This window comes from Gymnoscopelus microlampas (genome assembly GCF_963454915.1).
Source record: "Gymnoscopelus microlampas genome assembly, chromosome: 21".
Taxonomy (NCBI): Eukaryota; Metazoa; Chordata; class Actinopteri; order Myctophiformes; family Myctophidae; genus Gymnoscopelus; species Gymnoscopelus microlampas.
In genome coordinates, this window is record NC_139958.1 from 20,235,779 (window position 1) to 20,249,575 (window position 13,797).

General features: G+C 42.1%; 1 protein-coding gene across 3 annotated transcripts in view; it reads right to left on the minus strand.

Annotated features, from left to right (window-relative positions):
- Positions 1-13,797, minus strand: part of rgs3a (regulator of G protein signaling 3a) — a 216,347-nt gene that overhangs the window by 151,778 nt on the left and 50,772 nt on the right. For 2 of the 3 annotated variants that reach the window (XM_084047372.1, XM_084047374.1), the window contains 3 exons: positions 2,917-2,998; positions 1,738-1,843; positions 626-1,070 (listed from right to left, as the gene is read on the minus strand). In XM_084047372.1, the coding sequence (XP_083903498.1) occupies positions 626-1,070; positions 1,738-1,843; positions 2,917-2,998 (633 nt within the window). Of the gene's footprint in view, positions 1-625; positions 1,071-1,737; positions 1,844-2,916; positions 2,999-7,979; positions 9,002-13,797 lie in introns of those variants that run through there. The other variant, XM_084047373.1, reaches the window with a different exon arrangement.

Below are 13,797 nucleotides of genomic sequence, written 5' to 3' on the forward strand. Positions count from 1 at the left end.
GGTTGCGGACCCCCTGTTGAAGCCCCATGTTATCAAGTGTTCTTGTCTCTCCAGCTCTTTAGTAAACAGTAAAAGAAAATGCAGGTTTGCTGAACTCATAAAGGATAAACGAGTGGAATCGGAAGTTATGACTAAACTAACTAAACAAAATAAATAAAATGATTGACAAAATTGGAACTGGAACACTATTCATTTAAGCTGAAGATGTCTAGCTCTCTCTCTCCTGACTGGATAAAATCGGTATCCCAAGTTTGCTAAAGAGCTGGAGAAATGGGGGGAGCCCAGGCCAATTACTTAACAAAGACTCAAGCAATGATTGCTAACATAATATAGAGCTATGTATCATGTATTTTAACAAAAAAAAAACATATCACTTACACCCCCCCCCCCCTTTAATTGACACAGAGTATCCACTGTATGTGCCGTGTAAAAACAATATGCTGTACATTGGTGTGACATCAACCGCCCAAATGGCCTTGAAATAATGCATCCAGTCCTTCTACCTATCAGCACCAGGGAGGTACGGTAAGGAGACATATCGGGGATGAGCCACCAAATGCCCCTGGTGAGGATGAAGGTAATGAAGGAGATGGTGAAGCTGCAGCCCCCCAGCTGTCTGCGGTACCTGGCTTCCGGGGTTGATGGGGGCCAGGATGATGTAGTTGTCTCCGTTGGAGGCCTTCACCCTGGTGCCCTTCAGCGTGGCGGTGTGGCTGTGGTGGGGCGGGTGACCCCCCCGGGGTTTCCCGTCCAGTTCCTCGGCCGACCCGACCCGGGCCCCCCCCCACCCTAGCCCCCCACCAACACCACCACCTCCACCACCGGCCTCTGAGCCGTTCAACAGCACCCTGCGCGAGGCAGTGGCACGATGGTGGGCCGGTAACGGCGGAACGGCCGGAGGGGTCTTACTGATGGCGGGGTCGGGGCCGCGCCTGCGGGTGGGGGGCGAGGGGGCATCGTAGTTGGAGGCGGAGGGCTTGTAGGAGGGTCTGTGGATGAGGCCCTCGAAGCTGGGCTTGGCCGACGGGCCTGTGCGCCACACCACCACCGTGATCTCGTTGGCGCTGTTTCTGCAAATGGGGCAAAGAAACAAAGTCATCGATCGCTGTGGGTTGGAAAACTAATGCGAAACTTGCTTTCTCTTTCAAAGGTTTTCCAAAAATAACAAAACACAGATCTACAAGCTCTGTGTCTGAGTTTGTAGAAAAGCTTTTTTCACTACTTTTGCTTGACTCGTTGGGACGACAAAGTAGGGCATTAATTTACGGAAAAACATACACATTTGAAATATGAATAAAAGGTTTCTGCCTGACAGCAACAAAGTATTACACCTTTGTGTGGCTGAGTGTACAGTATGCACACTCATTACTGATAAAGGGGTTGAAAAATAACCATATACAGCAGAAAGAGTTTCCATCGCACTACGTGAACTATGTTGTAAATTTAACAAACACAAAAGGCAACTGTTATTGCAATTCATTTTGTACGCAACATTATTGCGTACAAAATGAATGAGCACAATATATCCACATTATATGATTTTTCATTTATTTTATAACCTCTGGGTCCACCCCATTTACACTATAAAATTGCAGAGTTACAGTAGACTTGTAAAGGTCCATTCGGTTCCTAACTATCAATCATTTAGCTGGGGACTCCCTGGAACCCCTTCAAGGACCCCTGGGGGTCCCCGGACCCCACATTGAGAACCAGTGGGTTTACTACAGTACTAGATACCTGATAGCATGGGCCAAGTCCACACATTTCCACTGCTCCACTGGCTGGCCATTTAACTGCAGGAGAGTGTCCAAGTGCTGTAGACCTGCCAGGTCCGCTGGGCCTCCTATACAACATAGAACAATAGAAGACAACCCACTGCCCGTCACATACTTGTTTTCCGGTTTAATTTGAGCAATTCAGGATTAAGCTTACTTATGGGGTGAAGCTTAAGCAGATCTTGAACTCATTCCTGTTGTCATTAAACAAATGCTTTAGTGACAGACTGACTGACTGACTGACTGACTGAGCCGATTAAAAATCTGACATCCGAAAATCAGAAAATCCGAATTCTTGACTTAGATAAGCATATCAAGGGATACATCTATTCTATTATAGTCTATTACAATTTAGACATTTGGCAGACACTCTTATCCAGAGAGACTTACAAGGGAGAAATCAAGAGTAAATGGCATAAGCCCTAAACCACAGGGTAAATAGTCACATTGAGACAGCGTGGAAAGAGACAGACAGTAAAAATAAGCACAGATGGAAATATGCTACAGATGGGAAGATGCGCTGCAGGCTGCTGATGTCATTGAGTTTGACCACAGAGAGAGAGTGATGCACCCCTGATATAATTTGACCTGAAACAAGAGGCGATATGGCAAACAAGTACACAGCTACAGTAGAGGTAGGAAAAGGGCAAGAGTTATAAGAAAACAAATACAGTATTGTTGCTGTCGAGTTGAAAGCTTGTATGTGTAAAACTGTTCCTTTTCGGCCCGGACCGCTGGTGTAGCGGTCCGGGCACCTAGGCTCCAATGTAGCCTGACAGCGCATCATGGGTTCGAGTCCCGTTCCCGATGATCTTTGCTGCATGTCTCTCCCCATCTGTCTCTCCCCTGTTTTCTGTCTGTCTCTATTCTATTCACTACTATGAATAAAGGCCAAAAAGCCCCCCAAAAAATATCTTAAGTATCTCAATTAATTGCCGATTTAAAGGCTCACAACGCGTTGCATTTACATGACACTGTAGTATTACGAAGTAGGGCATTCATATATTTTTTTATTTAAAAACATGCAAAGTTGTAATATGGAGATACATAGGCTATTCTGCCCGACAGTGACGATATGCACACTCACACATATACCTGTATGCACTAAAACACATACACACTGTACAGTAGACACACTTGCCTGGATCTACAGCCTGGACCCTCACAGGCGAGTCAGAACAGATGGTGAACCCATATCCATCCTTCCCTCGATGAATGGTCACCTGTAGAACACACACCCAAACATTATAGGTTCATATATCACCCACTGATCTCAACATGTCATGAACCAAGTGTACCATAAATTCAAAGTATCTACATTCCTTACAGGACAGATGAACTTGAAAGTGAACCAAACACACACGCATGCTCGCACACACGCGCGCGCGCGCACACACACACACACACACACACACACACACACACACACACACACACACACACACACACACACAGAGTAACAAACTCAGATAATGCCGCTGAAAGCACTTTCAAATTTTCCTCAGTGAACCACATTATTGAGGGAAATTTCATGCATGGGATGTACTGAATCAAATGATTGTTTAATCTCTCTCTCACACACAGACTCACACACACACACACACACACACACACACACACACACACACACACACACACACACACACACACACACACACACACACACACACACACACACAGGCGGTAATGCATTAAAACGCTCATAAAGATAATGGGCTTTCCCTCCATTCCTCCGTCTGTGACCCCACATGGTCAAACATTCAGATTGTGAGCCAAAGTCAACAGAAGTCCATCCAAAACATCCCCGTTTCCATCTCATCTGCTGACAACCAGGGGGCCCATTGGGCAAACACCTAACCCATTTCTTTCCCATTTTCACTGCATCCATTGCTCTCTCTCTCTCTCTCTTTCTCTCTCCGTCCCTCCCTCCCCCTCTCTCTCTCTGTCCTCGACTCCTCATTTTCTCTCTTTAACAAGCAGGTTGTCTGAAATTCCCTTACTGCCAACACAGCACAAATTCAGAGATCCGTTGTTTTGACTCGTTTTTTCCCCTCCTTTGTGTCCCACTTTAGTCATTCTGCCAATTTGCCTATTTCCCATTTCACTGTACAGTCCCTTGTTGCTGCAGTGCTGTCCCCTACTGGATGGTTCATTAGGGAGGGTGTGGACAAGATTGTGTCCCCTCACAAGGTGATGCTTCCAGCAGTGGTGGAAGAAGTACTGAATGTTTTAACTTACGTAAAAGTATCAACACCACAATGTAGAAATACTCTGTTAGAAGTAAAAGTCTGGTGTTCAAAATGTACTAAGAAGAGTAAGAAGAGTAAGAATACAAAAGTATTGGCATCAAAATATACTTAAAGTACCAAAAGTAGAAGTACTCATTATGCAGCATGTCCCATTTCACAAGTTCGTCAAATCTTTTGAAAATAGCTGGTCTACAAGCTCACAACAAGTTGCAAAGCGACGCATTGTGAGCTTGTAGATGAGCTATTTTCAAACAGACAAAGTATAGGGTTGAAGTGGTAAATGTATGTTTTGCAATAATAATATTCAAAATCTATAAATTAGTAACTATAAAGTTTTCAAATAATTGTAGTGGAGTAAAAAGTACAATATTTGTCTCTGAGATGTAGTGCAGTAGAAGTAAAAGTATTGAATATTGAAAATATTTGGAAATATATAGTTTTTAAAAAGTTACTTAGTTACTTTACACCACTGGTTGCCAACCGCTATACTTTTCACCTGACAGTGACTCATTTCACCGGGACGGCATAATGCATGTGGAGGAACACCCTAATTCTTCCCAGTCCGGCCTCCCTCTGAAGAGGCAACGACGGGGATCGCCCTCCCCACCCAGCTGCCCGCCCTGAAACATGACCAGTTGTGGGATTATCATTGTAGCCATAATCATGTAGCACTAGTGTGTTTGTTTGCTTGTTTGATTAAAACGGCACTAGGCCTATGTATCTTTCCTGTTCTACCCACAAGTGAAGATTTTTTTTTAACTAATAGAGCCTGCCTGCTTCCTCATGGGAGAAATTGAATTTTGAAAGAAAAAATAACGCACATCCTCCGTTTCTTGGTGCTGAGCCAAACTGCAAAAACAGAATCATGAAAAACAAGACGGAGGCTCGCAACTCACTTTTAAATGCTCCAGGTGTTATTTAAGGCAAACAGCAGCAGATAGGCTACGACGTTTTGACCCTTACGGGGCAAGGGTCGAAACATTGTATCTGCTGCCGTTTGCCGTAAATAAAAGTTGCGAGCCCCCGTCTTGTTTTTCAGATATTTAATTTTGACCTGCAGGTCAAAATTTGTGTGAAAACCGGAAACAAGATCGTGTCAAACCAGACACAGGATCAACAATTTACAAGAGCAGGGAGACCAAATACCAAATACAACCACCCAATTCGTATATTGTATTAACATACTACAGATTGGATGAAATAACATTTGACATTCACTTTAAAAAGTTACATACTTCAGTTTTAAGGTAGATTAGATAGGTAGAAAAATAGTCATGCGGAACAGAGGGAAAAAATGTTTTTATTCTATTCTTGTCAGATGTGTTTGTAATACTGTGCTGTGCTGCAGTGCCATGTCCAAAGCAAATTTCCCTTTGAACACATAAATCTTAATTAAATCTTGAATCTTATCTTAAACATGTGAGGAACTTTGGTATAATAGAGATTACATCAATTCCCTACAGTACCCACCGACTACAAGTCCAACCCTAATCATTAACCTAAACTTAACTCTGATTCTATTCCTAGCCCAAAACCTACAGTAAACCCTATTTCAGGGTTAAGGTTGAACGCCTCCAAGTTTCAATTTGACTGTCAATGTTGAGATGTTCCATTGCTTTCCCTCATGTTCAGCAATTATTAACAGTAACCTCAAAGCTAAATGAACAATATAAAATATTTCCTTTTTTTAATAGTATGAACTCAAAGTGTACTTTGATTGAAAATTATAATATCTTCTAGTCATAACCTATTTTCCTTTTAGCAAAACATATACTGTAGGTTTTTTTCTTTATTTAATTTATGAGTGTGTGACAGAACTTTTCCCTTTTTGTTTCTGCTTCAGCGCCCTTTCAGACATTTGGCCTGAGGGGTCACAGTTATTCTGTTGGATTGTCAAGGTGCATCTCTGGTGAGCAGATACTGTACTCTGCAGTACATGTATTGTACAAGGGGAGTGCAGTGGCTTCATACCAATGGCAGACATGTGCATTGTAAACTGTATTTGCACAAAGCACACACAGTGTCGGTACATGACATGTCCATGTATGCAGAAACGCAGGCTTTACACATGCATTCACGTGGAAAGACTCACCTCAAAATTCATACTTGAGCACCGTGAGAATTCTGCAGTGGTGTAAAGTAACTACGTACATGTACTTGTACTAAGTACTGTACTTGTACTAAGTACTGTACTTAAGTACAATTTTGAGGTATTTTTTACTTTACTGGAGTATTTCCAATTTTCAGTACTTTTACTTCTACTCCACTACATCTCAGAGGCAAATATTGTACTTTTACTCCACTACAATGATTTGAAAAGTGTAGTTACTAGTTACTTTGTAGATTTTGATTATTATTACAAACCATACATTACCCACTTCAGCCCTATTTACTGTACATTTCGGCCATTTGAAAATAGCCGATCTACAAGCTCACAATGCGTCCCGATGCCACGCATTGTGAGCTTGTAGATCTGCTATTTTCAAAAGATTTGTATACATTTTATACGTTTGAAAGCTTGTGAAATGGGACATTCTGCATAATGGGTACTTCGTAATTATGATACCAATACTTTTGTACTTTTACTTTTAGTAGATTTTGAATTTCTGACTTTTACTTGCAACTATCTACTTGTATTTCTACATTGCAGTATTGCTACTTTTACTTAAGTAAAAAATGCAAGTACTTTTCCACCACTGGCATTCTGAATTGCAGAATGCTCCAATGCTCACTGGCTCATTCACCAGCATTCGCGCACACACACACACACACACACACACACACACACACACACACACACACACACACACACACACACACACACACACACACACACACACACACACACACACACACACACACACACACACACACACACACACACACACACACACACACAAACACACACACACACACACACACACAATTTGGTGTCAAAATTTCAAGCCCTGAAATAACTTATTTAACTGCTTTCCTCTATTGTAATTGTAATTGTAACCGGGTCTATTCTGGCTTTGAACACAATTTATGTTGTATCTGTTTATTGCTGAGGGCTCTTAATGAGGGCTCTAAGCACAATAACGAGCCAACTGAGTGCTTGACCACTTAAACCTTGTGAGCTAGTACAGTAGGATCTGCTATTTTTGGCAAATGTTTGCCCCAGAATAGGGAAGCTAGGGTTCAAAGTGGTTAATGAAAACAGGACTCGGTTATGCTGCATAAGTTGCTTGTTCTCTTACCCTCTCCTCTCTGCTGCCATAACGTCCTCCTAAATTATAAATGTGGCACAGTAATGTTCTTTTCCTCTCTGGAAGCACCCTTTCTTGCCAATGCCTCCATTAGTTACCGTATATTAGCTGGTTCCCTATAGTAATGATATTCCTGATGTATTCAAAGAGCTTGTGAAATTGCTGCAGCTTTTAAACATTTTGCCTGCCCAGGAAAGTACTGTAAACACTTGAAATAATGGCTGTGTGTTCACACTTTCATTTCACTGCTAGTTGTACAAGCATAATCTGCACGTGACAAATAGAACCTTGCATAAAAAACCCTTGCACATGCAGGTTTACATTATTTAGTTTTCTGCCACTTTTCAAATTAAGAAATGCATTTGTTCTGTTTTGTATTTTTTTTTTGTGATCAAAACGCGTTCTTTCTCTGAAACCTTTCAGTTTCCCACTCAAGTTAACCACTTTAAAGCCCTATTTTATACTTAAAACATTTTCGAATCGCATAAATTACATTATACGCTCACAAAACGTTGCATCATGACACATTGTGAGCTTGCACATTGGTCAACCGCCCACAGAGCTCTGTCCGCGTCTTTCTACACCTTATCTTTTCCTTCCTTCCCTCCCTTCATTGATCCCTTTTTGTCGCCTCCTCCCTCCTTTGATCTCTCTTTTACTCCATCCTCCCCTCCAGGTTTTTTTGATCTCAAGTACCACACACAGACCTGAGGCAGTCTACATCCGATGCAGAGTCGGCACAGTCCATGGATGGTGTGCATCATGCCTCCTCCACCTCCTCCTCCTCCTCCCCCAGTGTCCAGATCTGCCGCCAGCACACACACGCTCCTACGCTGCGCCTCCGCTGGATGCTCCTCGCCCCCCCGGCGTCCTGAGTACCTCCACAGCCTCCTGGCCACGGCCGAGTGCATGGTCCTGGGGCTCCGCTCTGCAGGCTGTGTCAACTTCAGGGTGTTGTGTATCATCTCAAAGAAAGCCAAAGCGATGATGATGATGACAGACAGGCGTCCGTCCAGAAAGCTTGACTGTAGTTTTTAGGAGGGGTCCGAAAACGTGTGATGTTTTAAGGTTGCAGTGCAATAGATGGGTGTAGAGTATCTTACCTCAGTTGCTGCGGGGAAAAAAAGCAGTACAACTATGCTTTACAGTAGAATGATGCTCCCCTTGTGGCTTAGACTGTATGCGTGCGGGTTTCAACAAAACTTTGTCTTCACAGGACACCGGTCAGAACTTTTTTCCTTTGATGAGTCTATTGTCAGTATTTGGGGTAGTGGACACCCCCTTTAAAAAGAAGTTGACATTAGTCCAGCACTGAGTCATGGACCTCTTACTGCACTCTTATCCAAGTTAGGATTCTTGAAAATGTAACACACACTCCCGTATGTAATTTCCTATGATCCCACGTTGCATCAACAGCTTGCTGTGTTCCTTTGACAACATCCCATCTTTTTGGTTTTATCTGATGATGATGTTTCCTTGTGTTTATTTATCTTCTCAGGTTTGTCGTTTCTGTGGTTTCTCTTCCCCCGCGCCTGCGTTACAGTATAGTATTCCAACAAGATACAGTCCGGAGTTTTCTTCTGTTGACCGCGGTGGCAGTGACACTGGCCACAACACAACACATCAGCTGTGTGTGTGTGTGTGTGTGTGTGTGTGTGAGAGAGAAGCCGTGTGACTGTGTGAAAGTGTGTCGGCGTCACAGAGGCGAGACTGGTGCTGGGTCGGCCTGTTTGGGCCACACTGCCGTTCCTGGCAGGGGCGCTCATGGGAACTGCTTCACCGCAGAAGAATAGAAGGAAGTGCCCCCTCCGCCACCCCACCACACACACACACACAGACACACACATGCACACACAAATACACAAATGCACGTGCACGCGCCTCTCTCACACACACATACTCGCTCATACACCTCATCAGGGAAGTTTTGTGCAGCTGCCCTGGATAAATCCAGTTTTGCTTCCCAAGTCTGCACTATACAGGCTGAGAAAGAGGTGCGACAGTTCATTGAGAGTGAAAGTGAGACCTGTCTCAATACTGTGCGTGTGGGCATTGGTGGAAAAAGTACTCAGATATTTTACTTAAGTAAAAGTATCAATACTGCAATATAGAAATTACTCCGTTACAAGTAAAAGTCCGGAATTAAAAATTGACTTGAGTAAAAGTACAAAAGTATTGGTATCACAATGTACTTAAAGTACCAAAAGTAAAAGTACTAAAATGTTGATGAAAATAGCAGATCTACAAGCTCACAACGCGTCACGATGCAACGCGTTGTGAACTTGTAGATCGTCTATTTTCAAATAGCCTATGTATAAAATAGGGCTAAAGTGGTAAATGTATGTTTTATGATATAATATTAAATTAAGTTTTCAAATAATTGTAGTGGAGTAAAAGTACAATATTTGCCTCTGAGATTTAGTGGAGTAGAAGTAAAAGTACTGATAATTGGAAATACTCCAGTAAAGTAAAAAATACCTCAAACTTGTACTTAAGTTCAGTACTTGAGTAAATGTACTTTCCACCACTGTATTTAACCACAGTCAACCCAGCGTCCCTAGCTGACATTTTATTTTAATTCAATTGTACTTAAGTACAGTAGTTGAGTGCATGTACTTAGTTACTTTACACCACTGCATGTGGGTAAAGTATGATTGAGGGGGGTGATAAGAGTATGAAAACAATGTATGAATGAATAAGTGGTTAAGTGATACGGATACAAAATTCCTGATTTTGAAATTATATTATTTGAAAAATCTACAAGTAGAAGTAAGAGTAGTTAAACTTCCACAGAAATGTTTGTTTAGTATCATTTTAACCACTTTAAGCCTTATTTATTGTCCTACGACGGTGTCGCATGGCTGAAATGGCCAAATTTCAAAAACATTGATTATATTGTAAGGTCTGACTTATATTATCAGCCTGACTTTCACCATTACACACACAGGCAGATTCACATAATGTACACACACAAACTGATACTGCCACACAAATGCACACGCACAGCACACACACACGCACACACACACACACACACACACACACACACACACACACACACACACACACACACACACACACACACACACACACACACACACACACACACACACACACACACACACACACACACACACACACACACACACACACACACACACACACCTCTCAATCACACCTCACACCTCGTCAGCTCCTGTCCAGCCCCGCTCCCATTCCCCCCTGGTCTCCGTCCAGACATTATGCTCTTATGTTTGTTATGTTTTCGCCTTCCATACTTCCTGTGCTTTTCCTTTCATTTTTTTTGCACTCCGCGATGGAAACTCTCAGGTCTGTGAAATCGGACAACATCCCCTCTCCACTTCCAGTTGGGCACATAATAACGCTTATATTTTTGTTTTGTTTTCGTTATCTCTATATAGCTGGGAAATAGGTGGTGATTTATCTCAAATTAACAACAAATACCTCCATGTCACTGTGGGAATAAGCCAATTAAATTCAACTGATCTCTCCCTTCCTTTAGTGGTCTAGCACAGCGGTTCTCAAACTTTTTCATGTCAAGGACCTCCAAAATGATATGTATTTGGCTGCGAAACCCTCCCCCCCCCCCTCCTCATCTAAAAAACATTTTGTGCCGGGGATTTTTCAAAAATAGCAGATCCACAAGCTCATAACGCGAGCTTGTAGATCTGCTATTTTTGAATAGCCAAAGTATAAAATATGGTTAAAGTGGTTAGAATGATTCTAACGCTATATTAAACACATTTTGCTGGGGACCCCCTGGTACACCCCCAAGGACCCCACTTTGAGAACCAATGGTCTAGCATACTGGTTCTCAATGTGGGGTCCGGCGACCCCCACAAGGGGTTCTTGAGGGCATTCCAGGGCATCCCCAGCGAAATGACTGATTAACATATAGGATTTGGTTCCCTTTGTGCTCTCTCAAGACTTAATTTCACACAAATTATTTTACAGTGTAGATTGGGGTCCCAATTGGTTAAAAGAATGGTATCAAAGGGGGAGGTCTGTGAAATGATAAAGAATTGAGAATCACTGGTCTAGCACATGGATTGCACAGCCAGAAAAAGAAATGAGCGACAGAGAAGGAGAATTACGGGTTAAAATGAACTATTATGCACTAGTCGCTACAACGCTAGTGCAAATAATAAAGAAGTCCCCCGGTCTTAGAATCTCTTCATGCCAATAGTAATGACAGCTCTTCCCTGTTTGCCTTTTCAAAGGGGGGAAGGTTACCCGTCAAGCACACAATAAAGCATGAGAGGCCTTTTTCCTCTCTTTCTCACTGCTCTGTTCACTTCTAAATAGGCAGAAGGACAGATTAGACGGAGGGGAGAGAATGAGAGAGAGAAAGGCATGTCTTGGGGAGAGGAGAGAAAAGAGGGGAACTGAAAAACTTGTCTTGGAGCCAGGCGATGCCAAACCGGTCTTTAGGAGTGTGGGACCACTCTACCCCAAACAAGAAAGACTGTCTGTCTCGCTCACTCGCTCCCTCTCTCTCTCTCTCTCTCTCTCTCTTTCTGTTTTTCTCTCTTTGACCTGAATAAACAGTTATCAAAGGGGCAGGCATCTTCCAAGCCAGTGAACATACAGGATTAGGGCTAGTACGGCCAAATGCAGGACCTGTAGCTAAGGTTGCACAGGGTATAAACAGCAAAGTGTCGGGAATGTAACTCTAAACGTAATTAATACTCGGGATTTTACCGTGTAATGATACTGGTACTGGCCATGAAAACTAGGGTGAATACTGGATGCTATACAGTATATGATGTAATGCTGTATAGACGTTTTGTCTAAGGGGGAGAGGCCTTGCACAATTATTTGACCTAGTTCCAGGCTTGATACTTGGTAATGGTCTTAATTGAGGCCAGAGTTAGTCACGTTCTTGGTTTGGCACAGGGCTATACCGATATGGCAACAGCGACATTTTGGCCGACTTACATGTGCATTTGTAGGTAAACAATTATTCCATTGTTACATAATTGGTAAGCAAGGGCCAAGCAATGTGCCACTTAAAACAGGATCACAATTAGACTCTATAATTGTTGTTTTAAAAGCTCAACAGTGACAATTTCTTTGTCTGATGTTTCACCCATCGTAAGGCTTCTGATGAGGCTCTTTTAAACTGACTGTATGTTGTCTGGAGTAGAAAAGAGTAAGGATATGACCATACCTTGGTCCAACAGTAAAAGAGCATATAATTAGATATTGGACTTGTGTGAGCTTGGAATCTTTATAGAGAGAGAGATTCTTGGACAGTATAAAACTCCTCCTTGTAAAATAATCTCTTGTAAGCCTTCCCTCACTCTCTCTGTTGGCTCATCTTTCATAACAAGGACACAAGAGAGTTTCAAAGAGTTTCGTATACAGTAGAACATCTTAAAGCTATTGCTAACAACCGGCACAGTGATACAAGGGAGATTAGTCAGGACCAAATTCATAAATTTGGATTGAGATTTCTCAGTGCATGGTGGACTCTGCCAGTGGGACGGATGGATGTAACATATTTTATTTTTCTGCTTATTGGTAGAAGTTAAAGCACTGGAGTAAAATCTCTGAGGGTCTCAAATCTTCAAGGACTCATGCCAGTGCTATGAAATGGTAAAACCCCATTGGTCATGCACCAAAAATGCAGTAGCTGATCTACAAGCTCACAATGCGTTGCATGTGCGACGCAATTGTGAGCTTGTAGGTCTGCTATTTCTGGCATGCGACACTGGCGTGCGACAAAGTATAAATCAGGCTTTAATAGACTGGAGAACATGCACACCAGGTTGATTTATGAGATGCTGGTAGTGGACATTTAAATTAACAAGGAGAAAATGCACACTCAGGCTCTAGAAGCTATAGAAACTTTGAACAACATTTCAGCCATGTAGCCTCTTTCTGGGTCATCAATAATGAAAAAATTAAAAAAGAAAAAATGTTTTACTTGTAAGTTGTATGAATTACTTTTCAAACAGATACATAATGTTGATCCTGAAGTTTGACATTCAAAGTGAGTGCAAACTGAGTCCAGGCATGGAGCAAAGGGTCAGCTGCAGTCTTCTCAGACACTGACTTTAATCAAGAGGTGACAAAAGGTTTGATAGGGGATAGTAACGGTAGCTTCAAGGTAGAGTTCAGGATGTTAATATAAACTGAGATTTCACCCAATCAAAAACAAAACACTAAACAAAAAAGCAAAAGTTGTATCTAGTGTGGTGTTTTTGTAATTTTGAAAATAATATGAAAAACACAGAATGTTATTTTTGAAAGGGCCATCCACAATAAGCACTATTACGTATATAACTATAACTATAAGTATAAATATAGCTGCAAGCAGCGATAATACGGGGCCAGTGAATAGAGAGAGAGAGAGACATGGAAACGGAATAGATTGAAGAGAGAGAGAGTTTTGATAACAATACTTTTGAATAAGCATTTCATGTTATCTTTAACATGAAATACTCTCAAATTAGCATTTCATGTTATCTTTAACAATTGCACATGCATTATTTGATGCAG